This window comes from Hemitrygon akajei, chromosome 8, assembly GCF_048418815.1.
Source record: "Hemitrygon akajei chromosome 8, sHemAka1.3, whole genome shotgun sequence".
Lineage (NCBI taxonomy): Eukaryota > Metazoa > Chordata > Chondrichthyes > Myliobatiformes > Dasyatidae > Hemitrygon > Hemitrygon akajei.
Window position 1 is genome coordinate 166,986,710 of NC_133131.1, and position 14,058 is coordinate 167,000,767.

A 14,058-nucleotide genomic window follows, 5' to 3' on the forward strand; every position below is an offset into this window, starting at 1 on the left:
AGAATTTGCATCTGATATACCCCCCCCCCCCCCACTTATTGTGGAGTAGCAGTGGATAACTCAGTTCTTTGAGCATGTAGAGCAGCCTTTGCTTTTAATTCCTTTGTGCAACACTGTAGAGTATTGATAAGTTTATTTGTTCTGTCAGTGCATTGAAATAGCAGCTTACAATGGGTAGGATCTTTCATACTGGCAGTCCTCGTGCAGAGTTTCAAGCTGTAACGTCAGCTGCCCCTCCACAGATGCTGTTGACCTGCTGAGTTCAGAGTCGATCAGGATTAATATCGCCAGCATATGTCGCGAAATTGGTTAACTTGGCAGCAGCAGTACATGTTAATGTAGAGGAAACGATTAAGTAAATCAATTACAGTAAGTATATATATTCAATAGTTAAAGATAATACAACAACAGAAATAATATAGAAACGGGCAGTGTAAATCTAAAGCTGAGGTAGTGTTCATGTGTTCAATGACCATTTAGGAATCGGATGGCAGAGGGGAAGAAGCTGTTTCTGAATCACTTGAGTGTGTGCCTTCAAGCTTCTGTACCTCCTTGCTGATGGTAACAATGAGAAGAAGGCATGTCCTGGGTGATGGGGGTCCTTAATAGTGGACATCATCTTTCTGAGGCACCGCTCCTTGAAGATGTCTTGAGGAAGGATATACTGGCTTTGGAGGCAGTGCCGAGGAGGTTCACCAGGCTGATTCCGGGGATGAAGGGGTTAACCTATGAGGAGAGATTGAGTCGCCTGGGACTGTACTCTCTGGAATTCAGAAGAATGAGAGGAGATCTTATAGAAACATACAAAATTTTGAAAGGGGTAGTTAAGATAGAAGAAGGAAAGTTGTTCCCATTGGTAGGTGAGACTAGAACTAGCAGACGTTGCCTCAAGATTCAGGGGAGAAGATTTAGGACGGAGATGAGGGGAAACTGTTTTTCCCAGAGAGTGGTGAATCTGTGGAATTCTCTGCCCAGGGAAGCAGTTGAGACTTCATCACTAAATATATTTAAGAAATTGTTAGATAGGTTTTTACATAGTTAAGGAATTAAGGGTAATGGAGAAAAGGCAGGTAGATGGAGCTGAGTTTACAGACAGATCAGCCATGATCTTATTGAATGGCGGGGCAGGTTCGATGGGCCAGATGGCCGACTCCTGCTCCTATCTCTTATGTTCTTATACTACAGAGGCTAGTTCCCAAGATGGAGCTGACTAATTTTACAACTTCCCGTAACTTCTTTCGATCCCATGCAGTAGCACCCCCCCTCCCCATACCAGACAGTGATGCAGCCTGTTAGAATATGCTCCACGGTACATCTATAGAAATTTGTGAGTGGTTTTGGTGACATAGCAAATCTCCTCAAACTCTTATTGTCTTGCTTTCTTTCATAGCTGCATTGATATGTTGGGATTAGATCCTCAGAGATCTTGACACCAAGGAACTTGAAAGATAGATAGATAGATACTTTATTCATCCCCATGGGGAAATTCAACATTTTTTCCAATGTCCCATACACTTATTGTAGCAAAACTAATTACATACAATACTTAACTCAGTAAAAATATGATGTGCATCTAAAATCACCCTCTCAAAAAGCATTAATAATAGCTTTTAAAAAGTTCTTAAGTAGTTTACTTAAATACATTGAGTCCTAACCCCGGCACTTTAACATTTCTTACTCCTTGCGGTTGAATTGTAAAGCCAAATGGCATTGGGGAGTATTGATCTCTTCATCCTGTCTGAGGAGCATTGCATCGATAGCAACCTGTCGCTGAAACTGCTTCTCTGTCTCTGGATGGTGCTATGTAGAGGATGTTCAGGGTTTTCCATAATTGACCGTAGCCTACTCAGCGCCCTTCGCTCTGCTACCGATGTTATACTCTCCAGTACTTTGCCCACGACAGAGCCCGCCTTCCTTACCAGCTTATTAAGACGTGAGGCGTCCCTCTTCTTAATGCTGCCTCCCCAACACGCCACCACAAAGAAGAGGGCGCTCTCCACAACTGACCTATAGAACATCTTCAGCATCTCACTACAAACATTGAATGACGCCAACCTTCTAAGGAAGTACAGTTGACTCTGTGCCTTCCTGCACAAGGCATCTGTGTTGGCAGTCCAGTCTAGCTTCTCGTCTAACTGTACTCCCAGATACTTGTAGGTCTTAACCTGCTCCACACTTTCTCCATTAATGATCACTGGCTCCATATGAGGCCTAGATCTCCTAAAGTCCACCACCATCTCCTTGGTCTTGGTGATATTGAGACGCAGGTAGTTTGAGTTGCACCATATCACAAAGTCCTGTATCAGTTTCCTATACTCTTCCTCCTGTCCATTCCTGACACACCCCACTATGGCCGTGTCATCAGCGAACTTCTGCACATGGCAGGACTCCGAGTTATATTGGAAGTCTGATGTGTACAGGGTGAACAGGACCGGAGAGAGCACGGTCCCCTGCGGCGCTCCTGTGCTGCTGACCACCGTGTCAGACCTACAGTCTCCCAACTGCACATACTGAGGTCTATCTGTCAAGTAGTCCACTATCCATCCACCATGTGAGAGTCTACTCCCATCTCCGTTAGTTTGTGCCTTAAGATCTTGGGCTGGATGGTGTTAAAGGCACTAGAGAAGTCCAGGAATGTAATCCTCACAGCACCACTGACCCCATCCAGGTGAGAGAGGGATTTGTGCAGCAAATACGTGATAGCATCCTCCAATCCCACCTTCTCCTTATACGCAAACTGAAGAGGATCCCGGGCGTGCCTGGTTTGTGGCCTCAGATTCTGTATTATCAGCCGCTCCATGGTCTTCATCACGTGCGACGTCAAGGCAACAGGTCTGAAGTCATTCAACTCCTTTGGTTGTGGTTTCTTCGGTACCGGGACAATACAGGATGTTTTCCACTGTCTGGGTATTCTTCTCTGCTCCAGGCTCATGTTGAAGATGCGCTGTAGTGGTTCTCCCAGCTCAGTCGCACAGGCCCTCAGTAATCGTGGGGATACTCCATCCGGTCCAGCCGCCTTGCTGGTACAGATCTTCCTCAGTTGACCTTCCACCTGTGCAGCCGTAATCCTGGGCTTGGGCAAGGTCTCCTGTGAGTGGCTATTTTCCTGTGAGGGAAGTAAGAGGGAGGACGAGTAGAAAGACAAGCCTGGTGTGGAGTTCTGCGGTGAGGATGAGATTGTGCTGTCGAACCTATTGAAGAAGTTGTTCAGCTGGTTCGCTTTCTCCACATCTCCACTTATGTTTGCCCCCCGCTTTGCACCGCATCCGGTGATGATCTTCATCCCATCCCACACCTCCTTCATGCTTTTTTTCTGCAGCTTTTGTTCTAGCTTCCTCCTATACTGTTCCTTTGCCCCCCTTATCTGTACTCTGAGTTCCTTCTGAACTCTTTTAAGCTCCAACCGATCACCATCTTTAAAGGCCCTCTTCTTCTGATTTAGGAGGCCTTTGATGTGACTAGTGATCCAGGGCTTATTATTGGGATAGCAGCGAACAGTTCTAACAGGAACAACGACATCCACACAAAAGTTAATATAGTCCGTTGTGCATTCAGTGACCTCCCCAACGCCCCTACAAAGCCCCCCTTGCAGTTCATCCCAGTTAGTAGTACCGAAGCAGTCTCTCAGGGCCTGTTCAGCTTCAGGAGTCCACTTTCTAAAAGAGCGTGTAGTAGTGGGATGCCTCATCACAATTGAAAGCGCGCACTCTCTCCGCTTCTGATCCTTCTCTGAGGATTGATTTCGTGTTCCCTCGGCTTACCCTTCCTGAAATCCACAATCAGCTCTTTGGTCTTACAGACATTGAGTGCAAGATTGCTGCTGTGACTTCATTCAACTAACTGGTATATCTCTCTCCTGAACGCTGCCTTGTCTCCATTTGAGATTCTGCCAACAATGGTTGTTTCATCAGTAAATTTATAGATAACATTTGAGCTGTACCTAGCCACACAGTCATGGGTATAGAGAGAGCAGAACAGTAGCCTCTAGCAGATTACATTTTACTCCAGATTCTGGCATCTGAATTCTCTTATGTCTCTCATTCCTGGCCCCAGTTTCTGTTTTTAGTGTGCTGTCAAATCACAGGACTAAGAAAATGGGTTACTTTCTACAGGAGGATGTATGTTGCAAGATGTCTATGGAAATACAGGGAAGAAGCCAGAGCAAGTTCCCAACCAAGTGATTCTGTGTCAATGTTTCTATGTTAGGCACACTATTGAAGTCCAAAGAAGTGGCAGATGCTGGAATCTGGAGCACCAAACAGGTGGAGGAACTCTGCAGGCTGTTAGATTCCATGGGGTGAAAAGCATTGTCCTGAGGCAGGGTTTTAGATAGATAGATAGATACTTTATTCATCCCCATGGGGAAATTCAACTTTTTTTCCAATGTCCCATACACTTGTTGTAGCAAAATTAATTACATACAATACTTAACTCAGTAAAAAAAATATGATATGCATCTAAATCACTATCTCAAAAAGCATTAATAATAGCTTTTAAAAAGTTCTTAAGTCCTGGCGGTTGAATTGTAAAGCCTAATGGCATGAAATGTTGACATTTCCTCTCTCCCCACAGATGCTGAGTATCTCCAGTAGATTGTTTGCTACTAATAACTTGTCTCTGTTACCGACAGATGTGAATGGGTAGGATTCGGTTTTGCATAGTAAAATAAGTGGCACACTCGATCGGGGCTTGGCATATATACATATATATCGGTTGACAAAAAATAGGGCTGTCAGAACAAGAGAAAAGTTAACTGGTTGGGCAGGTTGGAGGGACTTGAGAAGGAATAAATAAACTCAACTTCTGCCGTGGACAGACAAACAACCATTAAACTGCGCCAGTTATGATCAAAATGAGATGCAGATGCTGGAACCTAGGACCAATAAACAATTTACTGGAGAAACTCAGCAGGTTGAGCAGTAGTTTATAGTTGTAGAACACTATAGTGCAGAACCAGGCCCTTTGGCCTACCTAGTCTGTGTCAAACTATTAATCTGCCTAAACCATACCTGAACCCTGGCCCTCCATGCCCTTCCCATCCATGTTGAAACTGAACCCATTTCTGCCACTTCTGCTGGCAGCTCGTTCCACACTCCCACCACTCTCTGAGTGAAGTTCTCCCTCATGTTCCACTTAAAATTCCTCCTTTCGCCCTTAACCTGTTTGTAGTCTTAGCCAACCTCAGTGAAAAAAGCATTCTCACATTTATCCTATCTAGTTCCTCATAATTTTGTAGGCAATTATGAGGATTGTTTGATATTATACTTGTCTCTCTTAGTTTTCGATGGATGCAAACCCTGCCTGAGTGGATTTGGGGTGCATTAGAAAAATGCCTGGCACCCTCGACTGGGGCCTGACATATACAATATATTGGTTGACAGAACGTTGGTGGAGCTGTCAGAACAAGAGAAAAATTAAATGATTGGGAAGGTTTGGAAGGGTTTGACAAGGAATAAATCTGCACCTCAACACGTCAACATGCTTTCTGCCTTGGACAGATATAAACAACCTTTAAAGTGTGCCAGTTACACTGTTGAATCATTGAGTAAGCACAGCACTTATAGAGAGCATTCTGTGGCGAGCACAGATCTCTCACCATGGAGGGCATTCTGACTGGTTGCATCACTGTGGTATGGAGGCATCAATGCACAGGTTCAGAAAAAGCTGCAGAGGATTGTAAACTCAACCAGCCTCCCTACTATCGAGAACATCTTCCAAAGTTGATGCATCAAGAAGGTGGCATCCATCACGAAGGAACCTCACCACCCAGAATATGCCCTCTTCTCATTACTGCCATCAGGGAAGAGGTACAAGAGCCTGAAAAGAGACACTTGATGTTTTAGGAACAGCTTCTTCCTCACCTCCATCAGATACCTGAATGGACCATGAAGTCTCACTGTTTTTCTCTCTGTTTGCACTCCTTAAGTATTTTTTTATATTTCTTATTGTAACTTATAATGATTTTTAATGTATTACACTGTAGAAGGTAGGTCGCATCTGGAATTATTTCTGGGTAGCAGATGATTTCCTTCCACGCCACTCTGATGTATTGGGAAATTGCGTACTAGGCAAGTTACAGCAGTGGTTTGCCATTGCCTTCTGCCGGCTGAGTTTTTTCTTAACGGGAGCTGGCTGGATTCGAACTTGGGACCTCTCGCCCCAAAGTCCAGAGTTGACGCCACTATGCCACCAGCCGGCCTATTACACTGTACTGCTCTGCAAAACAACAAATTTCATGACATGTCAGTGATAATAAACCTGATTCTGATTCATTACAGCAGATTGATTCTGATAAAATCTTGTTTTATTCACCCTCAGCACCCAGCAACAGACTGGAGCCTGTGAGTGCAGTTGGGATCCTGTCGGTTATCCTTAATATTGTATGTGGAGCTCTGAATTTAATCCGTGGCGTTCACCTCATCGAACACAACTTCCAGGTAAGTGCAATGTAGCTACTGTACATAAAACCTGAAGCAGCTGGTTGCTTTCTGTTTTGCTTACTCCATCCCATTTCTCCCACCGCCTAAAGGAGTTACTAAAGCTCACCAGGTCATTTGTGAGTTACACAAACAAAATGCTGGAGGAACTCAACAGGTCAGGCAGCATCTACAGTATGGAGAAGAATAAAGAGTTGATGTTTCAGGTGAAGACCTTTCATCAGAACTGGAAAAGAAGAGTGAAGAAGTCGGAATAAAGTGGGAGGAAGGGAAGGCTGTAAGCTGGAAGGTGATAGGTGAAACCAGGTGAGGCAGGAAGGTAGCTGGCAGGGGGAAAGGGAGATGAAGTGAGAAACTGCGAGGTGATTGGTGGAAAAGATTAAGGGCTGAAGAAGAAGGAATCTGATAGAGGAGAAAGGGAAGAAGGAGGGAACACCAGAGGGAGGTGATCGACAGGTGAGGAGAAGACAAAGGGTAAGTGGGAGCCAGAATGGGGAATGGAGAAGGGGGGGGGGGGCTAGAAATTACAGGAAGTTAAGAGAAATTGCTGTTCATGCTGTTAGGATAGAGTCTAATCAGACGAAATAATGAGGCATTGCTCCTCCAACCTGAGAGTGATTTCCGGTATCTGCAGAACCTCTTGTGTTCAGGTCATTTGTGACAACCTTTTCTCCCAGAAATTATGTGATGGTCACATAATTTGGTGTTTATTTTAATATACATTGCATATAAAAAGTGTTACCCCCCTGGACATTTTAATATTTTATTGTTTTACAACATTGAATCACAGTAGATTTAATTTGGCCTTTTTGACACACACAACAGAAAAAGACTCTTCCACATCAAAGTGAAAACAGATCTCTACTAAGTGATCTAAATTTATTACAAATTAAAAACACAAAATAATTGATTGCATAAGTATTCACCCCTCCCCCCCCCCCTTAATATGACACACCAAATTATCACTGGCACAGCCAATTGGTGAGAGAAATCACATAATTGGTTAAATGGAGATCTGTTTTTGGAGACTTGTGTGCAGTCAAAATGTTTTAAGTGATTGCAGTAAAAATACCCCTGTGTCTGGAAGGTCCAACCGCTGGTGAGTCAGTATCCTGGCAAAAACTACACCATGAAGACAAAAAAATTCCAAGTAACTCCACAAAAAGATTATTGAAAAGCACAAATCAGGAGATGGATACAAGAAAATTTCGAAGTCACTGAATATCCCTTGGAGTACAGTTAAATACTCAAGAAATGGAAAGAATATGGCACAGCTGTAGAGCAGCCGTCCTTAAAAACTGAGTGACTGCAAGAAGGGGAATGGTGAGGGAAGCCACCAAGAGACCTATGACAACTCTGGAGAAGTTACAAGCTGCAGTGGCTGAGGTGGGAGAGACTGCACAATCAACAACTATTGCCTGGGTGCTTCACAAGTCGCAGCTTTGTGAGAGAGTTGCAAAGAGAAAGCTGCTGTTGAATAAAACTCACATGAAATCTTGGCTAAAGTTTGCCAGAAGGCATGTGAGAGACTGAAGTCAGCTGGAAGAAGTTTTTATGGTCTGATGAAACCAAGATTGAGCTTTTTGGCCTTTAGACTATACAGTATGTTTGGTGTAAGCCAAACACCGCGCATAATCAAAAACACACCATTCCTACCACGAAGCATGATGGTCGCTGCATTATACTGTGGGGATACTTCACTGCAGCAGATTTTGGGAGGCTTGTGAAGGTAGAGGGTAAAATGGATGCAGCAGTGTACAGGGAAATCCTGGAGGAAAATCTGATGCAGTCTGAAAGAGAACTGTGACTTGGGAAAAGTATTGTTTTCTAGCAGGACAATGATGCCAAGCATGAAGCCAAAGCTATGCAGGAATGGCTTAAAAACAACAAAGTTAATGTCTGGGAGTGGCCAAATCAGGGTCCAGACCTCAATCCAATTAAGAATTTGTGGCTGGATTTGAAAAGGGCTGTTCACTCATAATCCCCATGCAATCTGACAGAGCTTGAGCAGTTTTGTAAAGAATGGGGAAAAATTGTGGTGTCCAGATGTGCAAAGCTGATAGAGACCTATCCACACAGACTCAAGACTGTAATTGCTGCCAAAAGTGCATCTATAAATACTGACGTGAAGGGGATGAATATTTATGCAATCACTTATTTTGTGTTCTATATTTGTAATGCAACCTTATCTAATGTCACTTTGGAAGCACAAGTTTGTAATATTAAGTGTTATATTAGGATCAATTTCCCAGCTCATTTTTATAGGGTTTAGTATTTTACCATGCCGCTTCAATCAATATATTAAGTACATCCATCATTAAGGACCCTCCACCACCTAGGACATTCCCTCTTCTTGTTACTACCATCAGTTAGGAGGTATAGCAGCCTGAAGACCTACACTCAAAAGTTTTAGGAATAGCTTCTTCTCTGCCATCAGATTTCTGAACGGTCCATGAACCCATGCACCTCAGTATTCTAGCCTATTTATTTATCTTTATATTGTAACTTGTAATACCTGTCAGGAGTTGGAGAAACCTGTGGCCATGTGGTTTTTCTCTGGGGCCTCCGGTTTCCTCCCGCAGTCCAAGGGTGTACTGGTTGGTAGGTTAATCGGTCACTGTAAATTGTCCTGTGATTAGGCGCGGATTAAGTCAGTGGGATTGCTGGGCAGCATGGCTCAAAGGGCCAGAAGGGCCTATGCCACTCTGTATCTCAGTAAACAAACAAACAAACAAATAAATAAATAACTTGTTCTGCCTGCACTGCAGTGCTGCCACAAAACAACAAATTCCATGACTGATGCCAGTGACAATAAATGCAATTGTGATTCTGATATTTAACTTCTGATTTGCCTTTCATTGAAAAGCTGAGATAGAGTGGACATGTGAAGGAAGTTGCCTTTTATGGGGGGCTCTAGGGCCAGAGGGCAGAGCCTCAGAATAGAAAGAAGTCCCTTTAGAACAGAGATGAGAAAGAATTTCTTCAGCCAGGGAGTGGTGAATCTGTGGAATTCATTACCACAGATGGCTGTGGAGGCCAAGTCATTGGGTATATTTAAAGCAGAGTTTGATAGGTCCCTGATAGGGCATCAAAGGTTACAGAGTGAAAGCAGGAGAAGAGGGTTGAGAGGGATAATAAATCACCTATGATGGAATGGTGAAGCAGGCTCAATGGGCCAAATGACCCAATTCTGCTCTTGTGGCTTATGGCCTAATGGATTTCTGCCTATAGAATTCAACACTCAGTTTGATTTCTTGATTGTGCTCTACATGCATTGAATGTTTTACCAATTAATATCAGACCGAAATGCATTTCAATTTCATTGTTGGCTATTTTAAAAGCTTTAAGAGTTGCCTTCTTCATCTAATATATGGTTTGTAGGGACTGTGCATTACCCTTGTCCATGTTAAATCTCATTCATCATCCTTCCACCCAGATATCTGAGTTTATCAAAATAATAACTGATTATTTGGTTTATGGTGATTCTTGTCACAATAGTACATGGCAAAAAATGGAAATAAGAAGGTCTAGGGCAAGGGCTATCCATTTGTTGATTACTGTATTTCTTGATATGTAATTCAGTGGAAAAAATTTTTGTTTATTATCTCTCTGGTTTTCACTAGGACGGAAATGAAGAAAAGGGATCAGTTGTTGCATTTTTTGTAGCTTTTATTACCTGTGTACTTCAGGTAAGTTAATTTACCTTACATTCCTGTTAAGCTATTAAGTCACTGGAAGTTTGCATACAGGATGCAGGTACTGTAGTTAGGAGGACAAATGGTATGTTAATCTTTATTGTTAAGAGGAACTGAGTGCAAAGGTAAAGTTGTCTTTCAACAATTACAGAGAAAGGAACAAAGCTATTGCATTGTGTACAGTTCTGGTCTCTCAGTGAAATGATGTAGAACAGTACAACAGGGTATAGGCCCTTTGACCCATGACCAACCCTTTAATCAACACTAAAGTCAATCTAACCCTTCCCTTCCACATGACCCTCCATTTATTTCTTGTCCATGTGCCTATCTAAGAGTCTCTTAACAGTTCATAATGTGCCTGCCTCTACCACCCAACACACTCTGTTTAAAAAAAATCTACCTCAGATATGCTCCCCATACTTCCCTCCAAACACCTTTAAGTTACGTACCTTAAACGTCTACGTGCAATAAAGGAATGAAGGGAAATGTTAACAGACTGGTTCCTGAGATGGCAGAGGAGATTGAGTAGGCTTGGGCCACCCAGTTCTCCTTACACTCACCTTAGCCTGCATCAACCTGCTCGTATTTCCTCCTCCACCCACTCCATCACCTAGACACTCCTTCAACTGGTTCCTCCCCAGCATGCCCACCGGACCCCAATAATTAGTTCTGCCCTCCCCATATCCCTTATTTGATTCTGTGCTCCACTTTCCTTTCTTATCAGAGACCATCATCTTCAGCTCTTTATCACCACCTCCCAGCTTCCGTCGCTATTTCTGCACTTCCCTCCACCCCCATCTGCACATCACTCCTTCTCACTGGGGTCCACCTGAGGAGGAAGGTTGATAGGGAAATGGAGGACGTGTATGGAGTAGCTCTTGCTTCACCCCTTCACCTTTTTTATACTGGCTATATTCCCCATCTCTTTCAGTCCAGGTGAAGTGCTGGTTGTCCATTTCCCTCCATGGATGCTATCCGACTTGCTGAGTTCCTCCAGCTTTTTCTTTGCTCAATTGTCTAGCATGTAGTAAAATGAGTGATGGCTTCATTGAAGCATATACTACAAAATTCTTAGCTCAGAAGAGTAGTTATGGGATGGATATTCCCTTTGGAACTTGGGGTCATGGTCTCAGAATAAGGGATAGAAATAAGGAGAAATTTCTTCACACTTAAAGGGTGGTGAATCTTTGCAGTTATATGATTAGGAGTACTGTGACTGGCTAGTGATTGGATGCATATAATGGCAGTTTGGGAGGGGGATGGGAACCGGAGTGATGATGCTGAGGATGGGCAGTTGGTATACAAGTGGATTCTGTGTGTAGTGAGGAAGAGCAGACACATATTAGGGTAAACACAAAGTACACTACAGATGCTGTGGAATGCCTGACGAAGGGTCTCGGCCCGAAATGTTGACTGCTCATTTCAATGGATGCTGCCTGACCTGCTGAGTTCATCCAGCTTGTTTGTAGATATTAGGGTAAAATTGCAGTCAGTAGAATGTGTTGAAGTGCAACACTAGGACAAAATGGAAAAGGGTGATGAATACAGGACTGAAGATGTTATATTTGAATGGGGTTGAGAGGGATTATAGATCAGTCATGATGGAATGGCAGAGCTGACTCAATGAGCCGAATGCATTAAATTCTGCTCCTATGGCTTATGATCTTATGGATGTTAAAGCACGGCACCGTAGTCTGGAGTGGCAAAACAGCCAAATTCTCCATCCACGTGGTTGGATATAGGTGATTTGGGATATTGGTACAAATAATTGAAAGATTTGTGAAGACTTCTTGAAGAGAGATAATTGAAAAGTAACTTCATAGATCCAGAAGAGTACGAAAAGGTTTAATATGATGGAAGAAAGGAAATAGCTCCATCTGTGGGCAAAAACAAACTGAACCATAAATGAAAAGTAAGATCATGAGGAGCAGAGGCAGTATTTGGTGTCTCATGCTTGCTTAGTCATTTAGTAAGGTTATGGCTAATCCTTTGCCTCTGCCCTACCCTACTAACCCTTGAACCCATAATATAATCTTTAATCATCAGTGACTGAGCTTCCAAGCCCTCTTCGGAAGAAAATTCTGAAGATTCACTACTTTCTGGGTGAAGAAATTTCTTCTCATCTCTGTCCTAAATTATCAAGACTGTGACCTGTGGTTTTAGTTCGTTGAGCAAGGGGAAATGTCACCCTAATGAAGCTCTAAGAATGAAATCACTGCTCATTCTTCTAATCTCTAGAGAGTATCGACCCTGTCTGCATAATTTCTTTGTGGAATAAACCACCAGCACCCATCCCCCAGCCCTAGGAATCCACCTGGTGATCCTTCCTTGCACTAATTCCTTTGGTTTGGAGATCGGATCTGTATACAGTGTTCTTAATCTGGTGGTTTTACCAGAGGAGGCCATCATTATCTTCATACTCCTCTTGGGGAAAAAAAGGCATATATATCCTTCATTTTCTAAATTCTTGCACATCCAGCAGGGAATTCAAAGAAAATGCTTTTATGGTGAGAATGTTGAATTCACTGCTACGGGAGGTCGATTTAAGGAGACGTTCATGTGGGGAGGAAAGGAATAGAAGGGATTGGGGAAAGAAGATTGGAGTAGGTTCATGTGCAGCTGACAGTGTGGACAGTTTTTGCTCTGTCAATACTTTATGAACAGGACCACAGCTAGGATGCAGCTCTATTTCTAAAAATTTAAATCTGAGTTTTTAAAATTGTTATAGTTTATTCATGTCACCTGCAGAGTAACTGGCTTATTTGCCCTAATTATTATCTAACTACATCTTATTTTGACTTTCCCTGCAATTGAAAAATATTACAGCACAGAAGCAGCCTCTTTATTCTGTCCACAATTTTATTCATTTCGAGATACAGCACGGTAACAGGACATACTGGTCCAATGAGCCCATGCTGCTCAGTTGTACCCATGTGGCCAATTAACCTACTAACCTGCATGTCTATGGAATGTGGAGGAAATCCATGTGGTCATGGGGAACACATACAAACTCCTTACAGACAGCGGCAGGAATTGAACCCAGGTTGCAGGCACTTTAATAGCGTTAACTAACCTCCGAGCTACTGTGCTGTACCCGTGCCACCGCAAGGTTCTGGACTGGGCTTCATTTCTCTGAAGGCTCCCCTGATTTGCACAGAATTGCATTGAAACAGATCATTTTGTCTATATAGGGAGTTATATATGACAGAAGCTGCCTTCCACTCCTCGTAACACTCAGAATGATCTCTGTTCCCTTTTGTCTCATACATGTCAGATTTGAGAGCTAAACCCTGCAGATGCTGGAAACTTGCAATAAAAACAGGAAATGCTGAAGGACACAGCAGGTCACCAGCATCTGCACAGAGAGGAACGGTTAATCCTTCCTCTGATTAAAAATGTGACTTACTCAGTACAAGTAATGCAACTCTCCCGCCCAACTGTTCGTTCTTTGAGTGTCGCTGCTCCATATAATACCACGGCAACACCCTGTTCAAATACGTAACTGAACATTTTTCCTAGGGGGGCAATGTATTTTTCTTGAGTTACCAGGTATCTGAAATTACTCAGGTTCAAGTTTAATTGTCATGAAACCATACACATGCACACAGCTAAACAAAACAGCGTTCCTCCTGGGCCAAGGTGCAAAACACAGGACATACGGTCGCACACAGCAATATCATCATCATTTTGTGCCGTGTTGTATGACATCATCATTATGTGCCATTCATATGATGTGAGCGACCAGGGTCTTTCCATGACCATGATTGCTCTTGGCAAATTTTCTACAGAAGTTGTTTCCCTTTGCCTTCTTCTGGGCAGTGTCTTTACAAGGCAGGTGACCCCAGCCATTATCAATACTCTTCAGAGATTGCCTGCCTGGCGTCAGTGGTTGAATAACCAGGACTTGTGATATGCACCAGCTGCTC

General features: G+C 43.1%; 1 protein-coding gene across 6 annotated transcripts in view; it reads left to right on the top strand.

Annotated features, from left to right (window-relative positions):
• sec22c (SEC22 homolog C, vesicle trafficking protein) overlaps positions 1 to 14,058 on the top strand; it is a 48,786-nt gene that overhangs the window by 20,759 nt on the left and 13,969 nt on the right. For all 6 annotated transcript variants that reach the window (XR_012100073.1, XR_012100072.1, XM_073055016.1 and 3 more), the window contains 2 exons: positions 6,319 to 6,437; positions 10,061 to 10,126. Coding sequence is in view for 4 of the 6 variants with exons in the window: in XM_073055016.1 (XP_072911117.1) it covers positions 6,319 to 6,437; positions 10,061 to 10,126 (185 nt within the window). In the remaining 2 variants the exon portion in view is untranslated. The remainder of the gene's footprint in view (positions 1 to 6,318; positions 6,438 to 10,060; positions 10,127 to 14,058) is intronic.